This window comes from Falco peregrinus, chromosome 3, assembly GCF_023634155.1.
Source record: "Falco peregrinus isolate bFalPer1 chromosome 3, bFalPer1.pri, whole genome shotgun sequence".
Taxonomy (NCBI): Eukaryota; Metazoa; Chordata; class Aves; order Falconiformes; family Falconidae; genus Falco; species Falco peregrinus.
The window spans coordinates 29,591,238-29,611,416 of record NC_073723.1 but is presented as its reverse complement, the minus strand read 5'-3'; the positions used below and the strand labels follow the sequence as shown (position 1 = coordinate 29,611,416).

General features: G+C 36.6%; 1 protein-coding gene across 6 annotated transcripts in view; it reads left to right on the top strand.

The window, feature by feature from the left end:
• The window catches only part of VPS13B (vacuolar protein sorting 13 homolog B), a 478,583-nt gene that overhangs the window by 379,638 nt on the left and 78,766 nt on the right, over positions 1-20,179 (top strand). For all 6 annotated transcript variants that reach the window (XM_055800741.1, XM_055800742.1, XM_055800739.1 and 3 more), the window contains 4 exons: positions 1,839-2,246; positions 14,472-14,671; positions 17,624-17,831; positions 18,177-18,361. In XM_055800741.1, the coding sequence (XP_055656716.1) occupies positions 1,839-2,246; positions 14,472-14,671; positions 17,624-17,831; positions 18,177-18,361 (1,001 nt within the window). The remainder of the gene's footprint in view (positions 1-1,838; positions 2,247-14,471; positions 14,672-17,623; positions 17,832-18,176; positions 18,362-20,179) is intronic.

Genomic DNA, 20,179 nt, shown 5'->3' with positions numbered 1-20,179 from the left:
TGTTCTTTAGTGCCAAGAAGGTTGGAGAGATTTTCCAAAGTGTTATGACATTTTTCTTCCCTTGGTTTTAATTAAAAATATCAGTACACAAGTATTTTGAAAAATCTTCCAAGTTGATCATGTGTGAGTTTGGGTGCCTAAAAATCTTGCTTTTTTGTAACGTCCAGCTTCCTAGCTTTGATACATGCCTTTCCACTAGGTCATGTGTTAGCTAGTGTTTTGCCACAGTTTCAGCATAGAAGGCTTTAACACAAGAGAAAGTATTTTCAGAAAACCATTGATTAAAATTGTAAGTTACAATTAAAATAGTTTTTCAGTCTTAAATCTTAGGTAGCAGTGGCTAAGTTTGGGTGTTTTTTATTCAGCTATAAAAAATCTTACATGGCCATTAATAAATTTTTCTTTGCAGAAAAATTGCTAGTTTATAAATCAGAGAATTATCTATTCAGATACTAAAGCACCTAAGGTAAATTTAGAACCCCCAGATATTTTGGGAGGGTCATAAAAGTGCTTTGTCATGTGCTTGGGACTCTCTAAAGTCAGTATAAACCTATGCTTAAGAGCAGCTCTAAAGCTCTGCTCCTGCAGCCCTTTACCATTGTTGTTAAAACTTGTAATTTACCTAAAGAGTGGAAGACAAGCTCATTAGTTTCCATCAGCATTAAAAGTAGAGCGTGATCCTGGACAAGTTGAAACTAGGTCCTAATTTTGATGAAATAGTCATTAATCTGTGTAAAACCGTTAACAGTATTTCCTATATCTATAATGAAACTTGAAACTAAGTAGTGCTGTTTTCTCTGAACGTATAATCTAGTTTAGATAAATGCACAAAATTTTACTCATTTTTTGGTTCTTGAGGGTGAGGCTGTGGGAATGAAACAGCAAAGTGAAAAGCAGGCTTTTCCCTGTGCCCAGGGTAGCTGTCTCATTACTGGATGAAAGCTGAATTTGAAATGAAACATGTTAAAAACCTAAGTTAAAGCTAGATTTCTGTAATGAAGTATAATGTACTGATAAAAAGGCAGATAGCAGCACAGAAATGAGTTTCAGGCATCATAAAATCCTGCTTCCTATCTGTGAAATAATCTTGGTAATTGCAACTTCTCAGCTACTAAAATATCACTATTGTCAATGTTTTTCATATTAGTTGTGATTTCTAAAAATTCTGTGAGAATTTAATAGTCTGGGAAGTACCAAAATCCTTCACTAAGGAGACAAAGAACATTTTTAAAATATTAGGTTATTCCAATCTTCCTGGAAAACAAAGAAATCTAAACATATCTCTGTTTTTATATTTGCTTTTTATTTTACATTTCATCTTGAAAATGCATGGAAGAATACTGCACATTAGGTGTGTATAGGAAACAACAAAATATACATGTTATTCACTCATTTAAATGTGTTGAAAATGTTCACTGTTGTCTTTGGATTTTAGTCAAATAGATCTATTGGATGTAAAACTCAAGAGAATGTGAAGTGTATTTTCATTCTGACACAAAAGGACTAATGTATTTTCCCTCCTACACACTCAAATAATGTGTGTGTCTTTCAGTTAGCTGTGGTAATCCCTGGGAAGAAACAGGGAAATAAGATTCATGTTGTGACATGTTTCTTGCTTTAAAACTGTATATAGTGAAAATTGCTTCTAGTACTTTTCATGATGTTTTGGTTCAGATTTATTCCTAAAAACAGTTTCGTGATTTTTTACCATTGATTCTATTCTTTTAATTAAACATGATAGGAATAATGTTATCTCCACTAAATTTCTAATATTTTTACTTTGCTTGAATAATTGCACTATAGCTTCTCATACTTCTTTCTCTGATTCCCTCCTACAGCTGACATAAATGTGGACATATCAAAACCTTTAAAAGCAAATCTCAGTTTTGTCAGACTTGATCAAATAAACCAGTTTTTTAAGCAAATTGTAACCACAAATGATGATGAGCCCAGGAAGGAGGCTGCTCCACCAGCTGGCATTATTCCAGATGAAGATGTCACTTCAATAACCAAGCACTCCAGTACAAAGGATTTCCTACCTGCTGCACACACCAATGCTGTGCAAAAGGCTTCAGTACAAGAAAATTTGTGGCAGGCCCTTTCCTGCTTCCAGAAGATTTCCATTCACACTGTTCAAGTGGTTATTTTGATGGAAACCATCCCACATCCCAGTAAACCTTGTTTGTTAGTCTCTTTATCAAACCTCACTGGGAGCCTGAATATTAGAAGTGGACATAAAAGTGCAGGTAAGAGTTTTTTCCAAGTTGGAAGTGCTACTGACTTGTTCAAGTGGTGGTCTAGTAACCATTTTAAAGCATGGGCCACTGAAGGGAACTCCTCTGGCTAACTTAATAAATCTACAACAGAAAATAGCAAATACCTAGTGGACTGCATTACCTGAGTTTCCCTTGCAGTAAGGCAGCACCAAAGAGTACTTAATTTTGTAGTTAATATCCCCTAGCTTGTAATTACTAATTTATTGATGGAATTCTGGCTGGAATAGTGGTTACCAGAACCACTATTCAGGTATTCTGATAATTCAGCACATACTTCAAAGGGCAAGATTTTGACAGTTTTCACTCTCTAACTACATTTTCTTGTTAGGACCCTATACTTCTGTTAAAAAAAAAAAAAAACAAACCAGAAATAATTGTTCAGAGCCCTGACATATGCTGCTATGTAACTATTGAGTCATATCACTATTCTCCTCCAGGCTTGTGAAGTTTTAAATTTTTACATGCTTCCTCTGCACAGCTGAGAGTCACCCAGGGAAAACGGGTGCTCCAGCCTCATTACTGCAGAACTGCAAGGAAACTTCACAGCTTGGGTATAATTAACAGGATACCAGAGACTCATTAAAATAAAGACAATTTTAAGTGTCTTTGGAAATTGTTGTATTAGTCTTTTAATAACATTAATAAGATGGTACATTTATATGATATGGATATGAGCCAGATGTAGGTAGTTGGCAGAGTATCTTGTGAGGCAAAATGGTCTTTAGCTGAGAGGAACAAGTTGTAGGCCAAGCGAGGTGGTGATTTATTTCTTTTTCATCAGAAATATTTATCCTTAGGCCAGCAAGTTTCATGGCTTCTTTATTGTTTTAAAAGTTAAAAATGAAAAATGTAAGGTTCATAGGACATGAAAGTGTATGGAAGTGCTGGAGCCTGAAACTCTTGATTTATCCATAAATAAACAACAGCACAGGCAGGAACAGTGCCTGTGTTCCCACACTTTTCCAATCAGATCACAAGCCTAGCACAGAAAGCACTGCAACTGAGGAAAAGGCCTTTCTAATGTCCTTTAAATAGTTCTAGGTTTCTTTCTGTGTAATAATCCTCTTTCCTTCCATCACTTCCCCTCTATCATTTGTACATTATCTGTCTCATGGTACATTATAGTGTCTCCAGCAAGCTCTGATATATCAAAGCTTGAGCCTGTTCTGTCACTGTACTATAAAGCAATTTGGCAAAGTCAGCAGTGCATATCACTTATCCTGGAGTTTTTCATCCTCCCAGAAAGAGAATGTACCTTGCCTTGCACGTTAAGCCTCAGAAATGTTCTGCTACAGAGTTCTGTTTCTTAGTTCTTCTGGCAGTCTGAGGAAGCCAAACTATTTTTCATGTCACAAGCTGTACATGAATCTTCAGTACATTTGTTGTCTGGCAAGCATTGTTAAGTAAAGCAACACTGATGCTGAATCTAATGAAAATGGTAATTAGTTATTCTGTATGAAAAACTTTAATAACCAAACAATAAACAGACATCAACACACTTTTCACATTTTTTCCAGTTAAAGTTGCCTTACCTTTGCTTTATAATAAGAAAAATACATGTGCATGAGGTTTTGCATGTTACTGTGACAATGCACTAAATTGTTTTAGACACACTTCCACAAAACTGATTGAAACTGGCAAAAATTCATTTAATAAATAGTTTGAACTTTTATCTAAAATTAATAATTTGAAATGAAAGTGCTAATAGAAACCAAAATGGAAAATATACCTTCAGGAACGAAGATAAATTACTCAGTGAGAGGAAAATGGTGTTATAATTTTGTGTTAAAAATACTTCAGAAGAATACCACAGTTACTAACTAGATTTGTTTTATTATTGTAAAGAAATTATGCAAGCTAACTCAATTGGAAAAAAGTGTAGTAGTTGTGTCTTTTGAGCAAGGAGTATTTGAATGTCAGTTCTTCGCTAATTTTCTTTTTACAAAAGGCTTTATAGATATACCTTTTGAGCTGAACAGGGTTAATGTCAGATATTTTTTTTACAGAATGAAACTAATACCCAAATACTTCACTGTGTCTTTGATTTTACAGTCAAATAACTATTGTGACCATCTGCAACAGCTGCATTTTACAAATTATTTGCTGAACCAAACTAAGCACAATGACAAAAGTAGTCATCTCAGATGTACTGTTAAAACAGAGGAAGAAAAAGGAGCATTACTTGCCTTTTGTACAGTATGGCCATCTGCTGTACAGATGTTATTATATAGAATGACTTCAGATACAATAATTGTAGAAAATTTTCATTAAAACCTCAACAATTTGCACTTGTTTACTTGAATCTGCATAACTCCCCAGTGAGACAACACAATACGCTTGGGGTTTCTTTGGTTCTCACTAGCTTTCTCTTTGATCCTTTTTTATGTGCTGACTTTAATAAACATAGTTAAAAACGCTGTTCAGAAACATCATGGAAAAAACTACAAAGGAACAATTATAGCAGTAGAAACTACTCTAATCCCATACTTACGCAAGCTATTTTTAGTGAAATATGTTTTTTTACACATTTTATGTGGCAGTGTTTTATAAACACTGTAAACGACCCCTTTTCCAGATGAGTTTTAACGTAGGAGATGAAGTTGGTTTGTAAGGAATCCTATTTGCTAGGAATTATTTAGCAAAAAAAAAACTCACAAGAATGTATTGTCGGCATTTTTCCTTGCTTATAGGGGGAAAACAAAAGTGTGTGACCTTGTGTAATGCTTTGATTATTATTTTTTTTTGCTGAAATCAAGACAGAAGATTGCCATATAACATTTTTTTTAATTATCAGTTTTCCCTCTAGTCTTTCTATTTAACCATGAAAACTAAAGGCCTTCAGTTTTAACTTTTTGTCTTAATTTCTCATGAAAGTAGAAGATGTAGCTTCTAAAAAACAGAAGGGCTAATTAGTTGAATTATTTCACTTCTAATGAAATAAATTGTAAGTGTTGAACACTCTCATTGCAGTTGGATCAAATTAAAACACCTCCATTTCTACATATCCTGCTGCACTGTTATACAACCCCAAACCTTTAGTGTGTCAAGGGACTTAATTTTTTGGACATTTTTCATGTTTTAATACAACAGTTACTTATAACAACATGGTTACTATTTCTGCTAGAATACTTACATTCTCCTCCATACTCCTGGTGAAATCCCGAGTATTTGGGTTTTAGTAAAGTAATACTGTTGTAGAATGTGGTGCAGTATATTGGCAAAAAGCAAACCAAAACAAAATCCCTTTCCAAAAAAAGATGATATTCATTTTACTTTAGAAAAGGCTACCAGTATAGTTTTTCAGATACCCTTAAGGGTAGGAGTTCAAGTCATACTGATGTTAAATAAAATGGTTATCTGTATTTGTTTTATATTTTGTGACTTAGAGTTACAAGTTAAAACTTGTACCCATTTCATACAAGCCGATAACAAACATCTAGTTCATTTTTGGCAGCTTATTTATACTGTTGCCAAAAACCCCAACTTCAAGAACTATCGTTAGACCTGGTTCAGTGATTTTCATCCTGTAAAGGATGTGGCATCTTCTACAAGTGGTTAGAGCTCCCGAGTGCCATGTACCCAGATTTTAGACTGCTTGCTATCACACTTGAGCTATGTAGCTTGCTCTAGAACAGTCACATGCTATTAAAGCTGAAATAATTTTTAGCAAGAAATACTAGGAAATAGAATGCAATTCTAAACATATGGCTTTCAATTAATTTAGGCTTGGTGTTGAAATTAGCACTACCTACCTGCCAAAAGAGCAGATAAATGAGAGAAGTTGAGGACTGTACCCTCCCCAGAGTGAAAGACAGCAAGAAGCCTGTAGCCTCTCGGTGCAGCCTTATTTTGGTCTGGCTGGACACAGGAGGGAAGTCTTGCAGTTCAGTGTCTGAACTGAGGGAGTTAGGGACATAAAATATTCCAAAGATCATAGACAGAATTCCCCAGCCCTTTGTCCTACATGCAGAGATGATTACTTTAGCATATAAATAAGGGGGGGGGAATAAACACTTGTTGAGTGTATGATAATCACAAGTATTTTTACTAAACCTGAAAGAAATTACATACTTTACAGAAGTATTCAAAATTAAATTCAGCTATTAATTGGTGTGGAGCAAAGACCAAATTTCATTCTGGAGTTAACTGACCCTCTCGAGGAAACTCTGCTAAGGCGTTGTCATAGCCCTTGGATGCTGCAGATAGGCAAGTTAGCCCATGGGGAAATAAAACATTGAATTAGATATGACTACCTAAAATAATATGCAGCAGTAACAAGCCATTTACAACACCCAGAAGACCTTTGTTACTTTTAGAAAGAAATATAAACTCTTTCCAACACTTGAACAATAGGAAATTAATTCTTTGTCAGTAAAAGCCAGAGGACAAACTAAATATTTAAATGGCCACTGAGGATTGAGGTGGAAGTGTAGCTTGTAGACAGCTATACAAATCACTAACAAACCTTAATGAATATTGGGTGTGGGCATCGGGGTGCTGTCAGATTTGACACCATGTCCCAAGTAGCTTAAACCCAACACTCAAGAAAAGGTGGAGACCTCATCAGGTCTCTAACATCTGGGATTTTATTTGTCATTTTGGCATACCCTGCAAGCGCAAAAGAAAGAGTAAAAGGGGATTATCCTGACAGTGAAATGAGTTACTGAATCTTGTGATAATGAAAAGCAGAAGAATTCTAATTCCTTTCTATAGTCCCTGAGGTGGAGGTGCGTTTATAGTTCTGCAGGAGTATAATGTAGGAGGGAAGAACAGATGGCCTAAAATCCATGAAACAAGACACCACCTAATCCCAGGACTGAGTACCACTATTAATCCTGGTTAGATTCCCTACTGATACTTTGTAACAGGGTTCAGAATTGCTACTGATGAACTAGCACCTTAACTCACGGGCGGGGGAGAAAACAAAAAGTTAGTTGTAGGTTGATTACATTGTGCGCTAGGTTTGTAGAACGGCATTTATAGTTTAAATAACTCAACTTTAAAAGGTAGACTCCAAATGAAATTTGATTCAGAACAAATATATGGTTGGTTTTGTAATCTGCTAAACTTTAATTGTGAAAGTAATTGTGTGGGTTTTTCAGATATTTTTCTTTTGTTTTGTGGGTCCCAATGCTTTATGTGGCAGTAGTAGGTGTTAGAGCATTTTCATGGTAGTCAATTCTATAGGGTATTTACATTCATGAGAAAATACAAAGAACAGTGAAAGCTGAAAGTTTTCTTTGTACATTTTATGGTTTTGTGCAATCCCTCCAGTTCAGTCTACGTTTTGCTGTGTTGAGGTACAGAACACAGAGATCAGGCATTATTGCCCAGTCTTAAGGATCAGTTCCTTAAGTTATTTAAATTGTTTACATACTGGCAACAGATCTCTTCTTTTTTCATGACAAAAATTGGGGGGGGGGGGGGGGGGGGGGAGATCACCAGCTTGCTGCCCAAACAAAAGGTGCAATTCCATAGGAAGTTTAGGTTACTGTGGCCACACATTTCCACACTCTGCCTTGTGTTAGCTCTGTTACTCAGGCAGCTGTTCATTGAGTTGAGTCAGGGCACTGATCTGTCTGAAAAACTAACCCAACAGGAAAGAAAAGTTCCCAGCAAGATCATCTCCTTCAGCTGGCTCACTGGACAGGTACACTGCAGTGACCATGCTGGCACAAAGAGAATTCGGAGAAGTATGTAAAGGAGAGATGGGGAGGAAGGATTGAAGAGAAGGGAAGATAGAGACATAGGAGCCTGGACCTGGCCTAGCCTTAACCCTGGGGAACCACATCCCAGGAGTGTAGGGAAACCTGTCTGGTTTGTGTGGCCTGGGTATATCTGTCAATCCTTGGACTTCCACAAGCATAATTCACTGGGTTACAGAGGCTCAAAGAGCTCAGGTTCTGCCAGGCACTATCTTCAGGATGGTTTATTTATAAAGAGCAGTTACCCTCTAGTTCATGGACTCGTTTATTAAAGCAGTTGAAATCCAGCGAATCAAGCACAGAGCAGAGGAGCAAGACGCTAACACTGTAATTCTAGTTCAACCTTGTGGCAGTTATATAGGGCTACATTTTGAGAGGCATCCACTATTTTGTAATGCTTCGTTTACTGTGCAACTGTTCACTGTCTGATTTAGTAGTGCTAAGTATTACAACTTTATAAATCAGTGACAGTTCTAGGTCCTGGCTATCTCCTGAAAATAAACCAAAGTTTTCAACCAACCACCTAAAATTAAGATGTGAAATACATAGATTGTTTTTAAATTGAAGAACCTCCCCATGCCCATCTATAAAGCTGGAGTAGGAATGTTTAGTGACTTTTCTAAAAACCGCTTATATCTAGAATTAAAGTGTCTATGATACAAGAATTACATCTATGATACAAGAATTACAAGATACAAGTAATACAAGTATTACTCACATGAATATAGCACTCTGTTTTGAAAGCTGAACTCATGGATGAAAAAATGAACGCTACTTTTGTTGTTTTCCATTATGCATTTTTTCCACTTAATTAAGATAAGGTAGAGCAATACAGAGCTTTACAAATATGTTCTAAATTATTGTATACCAAAGACAGCCTTGACCAAAAATGAAAATCCCTTTACATCTTAACTTTAATATGCTCTCCCTGATCAGGTATCACAAAATCCAAAATTACTAAATCAGCAAGTGAATTGAGATTTTTCAGCTATTTAGTATGCAGTAGTGTAATGAACATGATGTACCTGCCCAGTTTTTCTTTAAGGGAGATGAGCTCATTTCAAATAGATAACCATCTTTGACTTCTCTTCTGATTCATCACTGACCTGAACTCCGTTTGAACCTTGTTAGACACAAAACAAGCAGGATTCCTGGCCTGAGCTATAAAATATAATTAAGCCCTTTTGAAATGATGTGTAAAAGAACATAGCTTTACCCCCACTATAACTACTACCACCACCACAACCAATAAAGTTAAATCAAGCACTGCCTGTAATGGATTAAAATAATAAATGTTCCTGGATTTTAGTGTTTGAAGTACTTGAAGAAAACAGGCTCCCAGCAGCCAGGACTGCTGAATGCATGGGGACATTTATTAGTGACGAATTCAAGGGTTTGGCCTGTTTAAGATCATTACTTTCTGTTTACCGTGTGTTACACATCTCATGTTTTTACAGAGCCCACATGTGTCCCCATGTAATGCTGAAAAACTCTCTTTCACCAAAGAATAGTTAATTGATAATGTGTAAATATTGTTCTCGTGGGGAGAATGAACTATCATAAGATTCAACTCGACACTAATGAGAAATCCAGTGCAGTCAGCGGATTGTTAACTAAGTCTCTCCTGGAAAATTGTCCTTTACTATGTCTCAACATTTGTTTGCTACTGCTGTTTCCAGACTTGAATAAATTGGCTGACTTTTAAATTAGCTGCAGAGTTTCCCCTGTAATTATTTTCATAGCTTTGTTACCCTTTCTTCTCAGAAGCTGCTTTGTAAAGGGTACCTGTCAACAGAGCAGTGTAACTGTAGAATAACTACTCATTACATGATGAATCTGAAGTTCTCTTAAGAGGAAAAAGTAATGTAGATAATTCTGTCAATATGTTAGATATAACATATTTATGTATTCAAAGCTGTCTTGGTATCTTTGGCAACTTCAGGCCAGCTGCTGAAGTTGCAAATATGAAAAGTGAATGCTCAGAAGCAAATATCACAGATTATCACCTTAGTAACGTGTGGCATTAAAGCAGAAGGTAGTAAGGAAAACCACTTGCCAATTAACTTTCAGCAGCCAGATTGCATCTCTGCCGCCCAGGCTCAGAGGGCCCATGGGAGAGCCTGGACTTCTTCCTTCAGAGCGCACCGTGACCCTCTGGGTGGGAATGCAGTCTGCCAGCTGCTGCGGTCAGGGAAGACTGCATCACTCATGTGCATCTTGCCCAGTTAAAACCAGCGTGGCAGCCTCTGTGCTCTGGGACACAGTCTTGCTTCTGAGCTGCCCCACACTCAGGAAAAGTTTTCTTCCTAGCACTACAAGTTGTAGCAAAGCTACTAGCTTCCAAGAGGTTTTTCAAAAGATAGCTCAAGTACAGTCCACTGCTATTTGCAATATTTATTATAATACATGTGTTTCCATTTTCTTACAACTCTTTTCCCATGTAGAAGTTTGCCAATTAAAATTGTGCTCTATGTTGTATTAGGTGACAGTGCAATGAACCAAACAGGATTTGCAGCTATCTAAGGAAGAGCAAACGCACAGAGCGTAACAGAAGGAAAAAAAAACTCCTGCTACATTTTTACTTGTTTCATTTGGAGTTGATTCAAATATCAGTATTAAAATGTTTTTGAAAACAGAAAGTCCATAGTTAATGTCAAAACATTGTCTCTCCCTTTGTCTGTGAACCAGGAAAAATAACAGAACTCTTTCTTAACACCTGTTTTGCCTAAACACTAAGTGATTGTTACTGTAAAGCAAGGTTTCTTTTAATGTATTTTCTGCATCTGTTAAAATGGGCCAACTCTTTTTTTCTCCTACACATATAAATGGATTTATGCACACTGAAGTTTAACACACACGGAGCCTCCTAGTATTGGTAAATGCTAATATAGCTATGTTATAGTTATATACAAACCCTTAAATATCTGTATTTATAGCTAAATTAGGGTACTCGGGTTCTATGAGTTGTCTTCGTAAATGTTAGCATGAATCGTCTCTACTGAGTAAAAAAGAAAGATGTTAGAATATCAAAGTAAATGTTGTCTTTTAGTAAATTTTCTTCAGTATTCTGTTGTAATGATCTTCATCTGATTTCTGAACAAGTTCATTTCTTGACGTTACTAAGCAAGTACTAGCTTTTTTTCTAAACGCTCCTGTGTTATTCCCAACCATATAACAATACCTGGATATTCCTTTTGAGTATATGTCATCATAAAAGTGATCCTTCCAATGGCATCCAGAAGCCTGGTGTAAGTTGTATTTTGCTCAGTTAGTGTGGCAGCACGTTGCGGTGCTATTGTGGGTCTGGGTGGAGTCTGACAATGGAGGGCTAGCAGCATTTTTTAAACACTGTCCAAAGCAAGTGCTTCATATTTATTAGTCTCTTGGACGAGTATTTTAAAAGTCTTGAAACTATTTGTTCCTAGAAGTAAATTATTGCACGCATTGCAAAGCGTGTTGGTGTTCATGAGCAATAATCCAAACAGAACAAATTAACTTCTACATACCACAACAATCGTTTATGAAGATATATTACTTCTGTGCGGTGCCATCTCAAGTTCACTTCAAATGGAGACTTTGATTTAATCTGTTTAAACTGAAGTTAGAATTCTACAATAGAAGTTTGTGAGAGATGTGTGAAAGGACTGACTGAAAATAGTGTGTGGGAGGGAGAAAAACAGGAGAATTATTTTGCATCTTTACCTTTCTGAGATAATTAATTGCTTTAGCCGTAGGAAAGCAGCTTCACTAACTGAGCATACACTTTATTAGTATGGCATTTAGCAATCTTAAAATAAGCTCACTTCTAGTGCATACTGGTACTTCTTTACTCCCTTCCCTTATGATGTGAGATTATTTCTTTTCTATTGTCATCCTTTTAGGATTTCCATAGTAATGGTACCCCGTTAAAGCTTTCCTCAAGCCCAGAGATCTTTTCATTCGCTATTGGTTTTTAGGGTTTACGCATACTTGTTCTTCATTTGTTTTCCTTAAGGTTCCTCAAGGCATCATTTTGTGCAAGTTTGTCTGAATGCACTCTGCGTTATTTATTTTTTTTTTGTTAAGAGCTTAATGTTTTCTGAGAATCTCTTTATCCAAGAGGGACGAGGGTGTCATTCTTGCATATACAAGAGCAATCTGGGTTGCAGCGAGAAAGCAAGAATCTCTTATTGAGTCCCTGAGCTTTTCCTGGTATTTGTGGGACACAATCCATGGATGTGTCCTGTATTATTTCATTTATTTAAAATTTACCAACACTTTCTTATTATTAAATGTGTCTTCATTTCTCATTTTTTACATGGCATTTGAGAAAGGCGCTGCTAATTTTGAACCAGCAGTATTATGTGCGGAATGCTCACTTCTGTTTCTAAGCCACTGAATATTGTGTTTTCTTTGTACTTTCTGGAGTTGAGATGACAACAGGAAAAGACTGCGAAGCATAATCCTTCCAAGTGTAATCCCAGTGAAAGAAAACATAAATAAAATCACTTGTATTCTGGCATTCCTTTTTCCCTTTTGTTATTTCTGCAACTTGGCACATGTTCCAATAAAACTATAGAACATTTCTGTATATTGCAGAATTGTGCAATAGCTACCAAAAATTTCTCCTCTTTATAATCAAAATTGCATGTAGAGTATAAAAAAATTGAATTTCCAGATATTCCATGTAGTGCCTCTTAAAATAACTTGACTGAGCATAGCGGGATGAGGGTGAGCCCTTCCTGTAAAACCACCTCTTTTTCTTGGTGTAAGGCTGTATGTGAAGCTGCTTCATTCCACAGTTTACAGAATCGAGTGAACCAGGACCAAAAGGAGGGGCGTCAGGGTGTGTTGACGTTAGTTTTCTTGATTATCACTGAAGTTCAGTGTCGAAAAAACACTGAATAGTTTCTGTCCTATAAACCTGTTCCACATGAGACTAGATCCAGAGGGTCAGAAGCCAGCTTAAATAATCCAGAGGTTCAGAAGCCAGCCTAAACAATCCAGAGCTAAAACCCCTTTCCCAATTGGTAACAACAGACCTTTTGGTTGGCACGAGGCAAAGGTTTGTTTGCTCGAGCCCTTGATCATTCTGACTGAACTCCAGACTGCTCAAGGGAGAGATTCTTGTTTGTGGCTCCTACTTGATCTGGGTTCAATGCCGTTACTGCTATGGGGACTGTTAGCCCACCTTCCTAGTAGAAGTTGGATTTAAAAAAAAAAAAAAAAAAATTCTTCCATTTATAAAATATTTCTCAGTATTATGAAATCTTAACTCCCAGGATGCAGACAGGCTTCTTTCTGGATTCTAGAAGAGGTTCATGGGAGAAGTTTTAATGCATGTATTCAGAACAGCGTGTTGTGGTTTTGTGGGATTTTTCTACAAGCAAAGGTATGAAAATATAAAATGGAACTGTACCTTGAGACATCTGTGTGTAAGCCTTAGGTGGTTTTTAATTTTTTGCCTTTTGCAAATACAAAGTTTGATTAGAAAATGACATCCAGTATTCAGAGAGTTGAGTCCAGGTATGAGCACCAGAAGAGAAAAAAAAACTTAACCCAGTCTCTGATACAGTATTTTTAATGTAAATATACAAAAGGAATACAGTGATATTAAGTATGGTTTGTGTTATTAAACAGTGATTTGCAGTAAGTTAAATTCACAAGAGATGTGACATTTCTAGATGGTGTTTCTTTCCTAAAAATGTTTGCATCTTTAATGAGAGTATGTAAGTTCTGTCATAAATCTAACCTGCCATTATCATTTTTATGTTTTATAAAGCTGTGTGAAGTGCAAATGGTTGTGACATGAAAAGTTTGGATTAAACTGGTTTTTTTGGTAAACAGACATTACGTATTTTGAGTTACAGTAATTGTTTTGAATTATTTGAATTCAAACATTGCCCTTATTCTCCAGCTAAGCACTCTAAAGTCTAGCAAGGCAGTATTTTATAATAACTAACCTGAACAAAAGCAGAGAGAATCGTTCAAAATACCTATTTCTTATCAGTTTAAAATATAATCAAGCGAAGCAGCTGTTCTTGTTCTTAATACACTCTTTTGAAAAAGATTTCATGGTTTAATGAAAAATGTCTCTTCTCATAAACCTTAAAATACTCACACATGTAAAAAGTCATAATTTTTTGGCAAATAGTTTTTTGTAAGGCATATGCATGAGACATACCTGCTTCGTAACTGCAACACTATAAACTGTGCTCAACAGCGTCGGAAGAGCAAGGTAAAAAAAAACAAATCACAAGTCTTGTGGCCCAACCACGATGCTCTTGCTTGGAGAGGAGAGCAATTGTCCGCATAAGTATTTTCATGAGAGTTGAGTCAGTGGTGCTACTTGTGTGAGCAATTGCTTGTGGGCAGAGATTCCCAGGCTCATGGTAAAGTGAATTCAGGAGGGCAGAGATTCCCAGGCTCATGGTAAAGTGAATTCAGGAAATAAGCACATAAATGTTGGGAGAATGCCCACCCGTGGGATTAATTGCCTCTCTCTTTTCAGGAATCCATGGATCATCTTTTGTCCTTGACATAAAAGATTTCCTACTTAAAACAAGTCTCAAAGAAAGAGCCAGATCTCTGATGGGCCCTTTTTGCTGCTCTGTTAATGTGGAAGCCAAGTGGTGTAAGCACAGTGGTGATCCTGGCCCAGAGCAATCTATTCCAAAAATATACATCGATTTGAGAGGAGGACTGCTGCAGGTCTGTATAAGTTGCTGATGGTTCTGCTATTGAGCTGGACTGGCCGGATAATTGAGATTTCATAAATAAATTTGCATGAAAACCTGTAGAGCTTTGCAGCCTACAGCAGTTCATTGGGTTAGGGTTTTCTGCTTGTTTGTTTTCAGTGGGTTTTATTTTACCTTTTAAAATAAGTATCTATTCTTTTATGTGAAGCTGTTGATTGAAAAATTATGTACAGCGTTTTGTTTTTTTTTTTAAATACTGCTTAAGCCATGTATTGTAGCTGTACGTGTGTGTTCCCTTCAAACTACGGGATCAATTTACTAACACTTGATATCTAGGACCCTGTTCTGATGTGTGTGTGTTTGTCTGTCCATGAGCTATGTGTCTGTAATGTCTAGGGGTAGCTTTAAGAAATACATATCCTTTCTTTTTAAACTTACACCAGTTTCTCAGGAGAGTAATTATAAACTGTTGTTTGTAGCAATTAATATTCAGTTTTCCATGCTATCGTCTCCTTCTTGAAAGTGCCCACAACTTGAATCCAGTCCAAGAAGCACGGGAGTTCTTGAAATGAAAAATAGATTCTGTGGGGCTTAAACAAGTGGGCTTTAAAATATGTCTTGTTTTAATTATTTTTATTGTAGTATCTATTCACACCAAATGTTATAAAATAAATATATAAATCAAGCATATAAAACACAGAAAGGAAATTTTGACACAGTCATGTCATTAGGTCTTTTCTCAGAATCTGCATTCAAATTTCTTAAAACCACAGTGCTGGGAATAGGGCTAATTGAATAATACAAATTCTTAAAAATTATATCTTAATAAATTAAGTCAGTTTGTTTCTCTGCTTCTTTTGGATTTTGTTATTCACAGGTACCTGGCTTCACTATGTGTTCTTAATAATAAAAAGTTGGTGGTTGGTTTTTGGTTTGGTTTTGGTTGGGTTTTTTTTGGTTGTTTGGTTTGTTGTTGGTTGGGGTGGGTGGTTGTGTTTTTTTGGGGTGGGAGGGTGGTTGGGTGGATTTTTTTCCAAAAAAAAATTGTGGGGTTTTGACAAGGACCAGAAAAATGTCTATAAATCTGCAAAAGCCATTTATTTTTAGAGTATACACTGGGATAATTAGCTTTTGCAGAAAATAATTATTTGGTTTGGCAGAATAGATTTGAGAATGCTGACAAAGGCATTAGCAATTCTGATTCAAATTAATTTATTTACAGTTAATGATTTTACCAGCTCTGACCAGGATGTCATCTTCTACTACTGTTAATTTGTATTGCAGCAGGGCCTAGAGAGCTTACGTGAAATCAGTGCCTCATCTGTGAATATGGTAGTAGGAGTTCCATGCTCTCAACTTTCAGCTGCCTAAAACTAGAATTGATAAAAATAGCGGGGAGGGAAGCATTCCTCTCCCCCTTTATCAGTGGGGGACTGAGGCCTCTGGGATCAGCTCACGTGACACAGAGCTCCTCTGAGGTGGTACTAGACCAAGAGTAGGACCCTGAGCCCAGAGGTACTCTACAAACTGCAGTAGAGAAGCGCTAAGTTAGGGAGGTGACTTGCGTAGCCCGGGACTATTTAGCTCAGGACTGGCTGTAGCTGTGATTCAAGAGGATCTTTTTTGAGTTTTTCTGCAGGCTTACATGTAGATGCAGGCGAAGGAAGAGCTTCCTTCTTGACAGCTGTACTACACTCTCTTTAGGCACCTTGTGATATTTATTTTTTTTTCATATTTGAAAATTTGTATTCCCTAGTGAAAAGAACTTGTACTACTCTTCATGTGCACACCTGATTTGTTACATTACTCCTGCCCCTACCATGGACTTCTACTGTCTGGCGATTTTGATCTCACCTCATGCTGGTTCTAAGTCTTATTTCTTTACTAATTGCTAGTTGCTTCCTTGTCTTCCCTGTTGCTTTTGGGCCCGCTTCTGTACCTGAAGACTAAAGGACTTGTCCCCATTATTGTGATTCTCTCAAACAGAAGTTTGATTTGAGAAAAGCAGCACTGCTTGTTAAAGCTGGAAGAAAGGAATGTCTGCTTGCCTTTTATTTTGCTGTAAAGTGTATGAATCTTCTGGATTTTTAATGCCAATTTTTATTAGATATTTTTCTGAATATCTGTTTTAAACTTCAAAAAACTTTACACTTAAACCTCACTCTGAGAACTTAAAGCACATCCAGTTCAAATGCTGTATATGCTCAAGACTTGTGTTTGAGATGGTCCTTCATAGAATCATAAACCATGCCCCAAGCACTACATCTACACGCCTTTCAAATCCCTCCAGGGATGGTGATTCCACCATCTCCCTGGGCAGCCTGTTCCAATGCTTGACAACCCTTTTGGTGAAAAAATATTCCCTAATATCCAATCTAAATCTCCCCTGGCACAACTTGAGGCCATTTTCTCTTGTCCTATTGCTTGTTACTTTGGAGAAGAGACCTACCCCGCCTCGCTACCACTTCCTTTTGTATGTCTTTCTAGTCATCTTCTTGGCGGTATCTCTTACTCAGTTTTTAATGCATCTCAGAATTCCATTTTTGGAGCAACAAGCTCTCTGAACAGGTTAAACTTTGCATTTTTAAGGTATTTTTTGTCATATTGTAAACTGCAAAACCTGTGACCAGCCCTAGCATTATGTACTGCACTCAGATGCAAGTTCTTGCATATGACTTTTAAGATCTGTGCTGTTCCAGGCAACATCAGCATCCATTGTAAGTGACAAGAATTAATGCTTTCCTTCAAATGATCACCAAATTGTTTTGTAGAAATATTTTTTTCTTCCTGTTTTTTGTTGTCACATTCAGGATACTTGAAAGCAATTAAGGTAGAACAGGCTGAAAGCTGTATAAAATTCCTATTGTTTTGGGAAGATTTTTCCTTCAAAAATTACTAAATATTTGTATGTAATTGTTTGTCTCTTCCTTTATCTTCCCCGCCCCCCCCCCCATTTTTTTTAAAGGTTTTCTGGGGTCAAGAGCATTTGAACTGTTTAGTTCTTCTCCGGGAGCTTCTGTGGCAGTACCTTACTAATAAGAGCAGTGTAGAGACATTCGTATCTGAACGTATGCACCCCACTTGTTTTTCCATGGAAAGGAATCAAGCCTCAAAAACTGAGCATACCTCAGATGATCTGAGAACAGGCCTGTTCCAGTATATACAAGATGCAGGTAAGAAGAATAATATTGTATTATTGCTCAAGATTTATTTTTTTTTTTAGTTATAAAGAAAATACAGTAGTAAGCTATTAAAGATTTCTTGCCTCTTACAGTGAATAACTTTAGGTTTTTTGGAAAAGCAGTTGAAAAGACATCTGCTAGAATGAAAAAAAAAGAATAATACTTTTTTGATTTCTTTCCATTAAGCTGTAATCTTTTAAAAGTCAGGGAAATTACTTTTTTATTTTCTCTCCTTTTGATCCTGAGGGGTTTATTTTTAACTACTTTGGTCTCATAAACCAGCATGTTTCTTTCTAGAAATTATATAACAGATTGCAACTTTCTTTCATTTGACAGAAGCACAAAAATTGCCCAGTGCCTATGAAGTTGTGTTTTACAATGAAACTGAGGATAGTCCAGGAATGATGTTGTGGAGGTACCCAGAACCCAGAGTGCTCACTCTTGTGAGAATTAATCCTGTTCCTTTTAATACCACTGAAGACCCAGATATCAGCACTGCTGACCTTGGAGATGTTCTTCAGGTGGGTAATGAGAGTTTTCTACTTTCATTAACAAAAGAAAACGTTATTGCTGTAAAGGGAATGTTTTCAAACTTAGGTTTATTAAAAATTAGCACAAAACAAATGTCAGGAGCTCTATAAAATCAATAGGAAGTAAATTCCACAGCTTGAGCACATCTTTAGTTTTAAAACTACTTGTACAAGCATTTTAACCACTTACCTGTAAAGGTTTTCCATTACATAATAAGCTATAGCCAAATTTATCAGTTCTTGTTTGCAAGCATACAGAGTTTTTAATCTGGCATCCTATGATTTCATCCATCAGTCTTTACGCAGACTTCATTTGATTTGCAACTGAAACATGTGAGGAAAGACCTGGTCTGAAATTGCCAAGATTCAGTGGAATGATTGAACTCAAATCTCCAATCTGTCCATCCTCTCCCACATGGTGGCAGATGGCTGTACTTCTTCTAGTAAGATCTACAAGGTAGAGAAAAAGGGTCTTTATTCCCTCATTTTGCTTTGAGAGGGTTGAAGTGGGCAGTCCAGTTTGCCCTTCAAAGGAGGGCTGAGCACTGCATTTATGTGACTGTGCCCCCAAAATAGACCATATCTCACAATTAGACTGATCCCTAACTCTGAGAAATTTTGCTTTTTAAGATACACAATCAGGTAGTTAAATTCTCTCCTGTCTAGTGTAATTCATTTTTATAAATTCACTTACTCCTTGCATACCTATTTTGATTTTAGCTCAATTTTAATTTTGTTAATCTGTTTCCTTTCTGTATTACAAATTGTGGGGTTTTTTTTAATTTCAATCTGCTTGTTAATCAGAATAGTGTTGTGAGTCAAGGGAAACAAATATCTCCCAGTTCTTCCTATTTGTTCAGAAATGTTGAATTCTATTTCATTATTGCTATAATGTTAAAAATTGCTTTTTAAAGTGAATTACTCACCAATATGCTTTCAGTTATGGATAAGTAGGATAATCTTCCTCAGATAAATGGTATAATGTTATTACCATGCACATACTGTTAGTGAGATCATGTAAGTGTCCTGCCAATTTCTTTGCCCTCTAGACAGCCAAATGTCAGCTCCTTTCAGTTATATGAAAATTAAAATTAAATGGGAAAAAAAATCAGCTCCACTTGGCATGAGGTTTGAATCAAAGATCAAAATTGTATTATTGTATGCTGTCTTGATGACCCTATTAGGTTGCTATGAAAGCCAGCAATTTGCCTTCTTTCAGGATGGTATTTTCAGAGCACAGCACACCAAGTTTTTGGTATAATTACGTTAAGTTCCCATTATAGATAACAGACATCATGAGCTTAATGTATGTGCTTGTGTAATAATATGACCTTGTTACAGGGGGAATATCGGTTCTTCTTCAAGTGGGCATACCTAGCTGGACTTACAGTAGCACACACATTCTGCTGCTTTGTGCTGCCGTGCTGCAGTCCAGAGAAAAGAAGGTAGTTGCAATTCTCTTGTTTCTGCTGCAATTGCCTCGGACAGTAAGGTAGAGACTGGGAAGCACTCAGCTACCAGTGTTCAGGTTCTGTCAGCTTCTACTCGTCCTAATGTAATTCTTCAGATTTGCGTTTAATCTTATGCACTGAGCTCAGAAAACTGTGTCCATCAGTCTCATTTTAAGTTTGTGGTCAAGCATCCCTGTATACCTTCCCACCATGATGCTTTTTACTGTAGTATGCTCTCTTCTTATGGTCTGTCAATTTTATGATTAATTAATTCTTAGTAAGTCTTATATTACTACCTTGAGCTTTTAATTACAAGAGAAGAGATGAAAGATATCAGCCAGATTAGAGGACATCTATT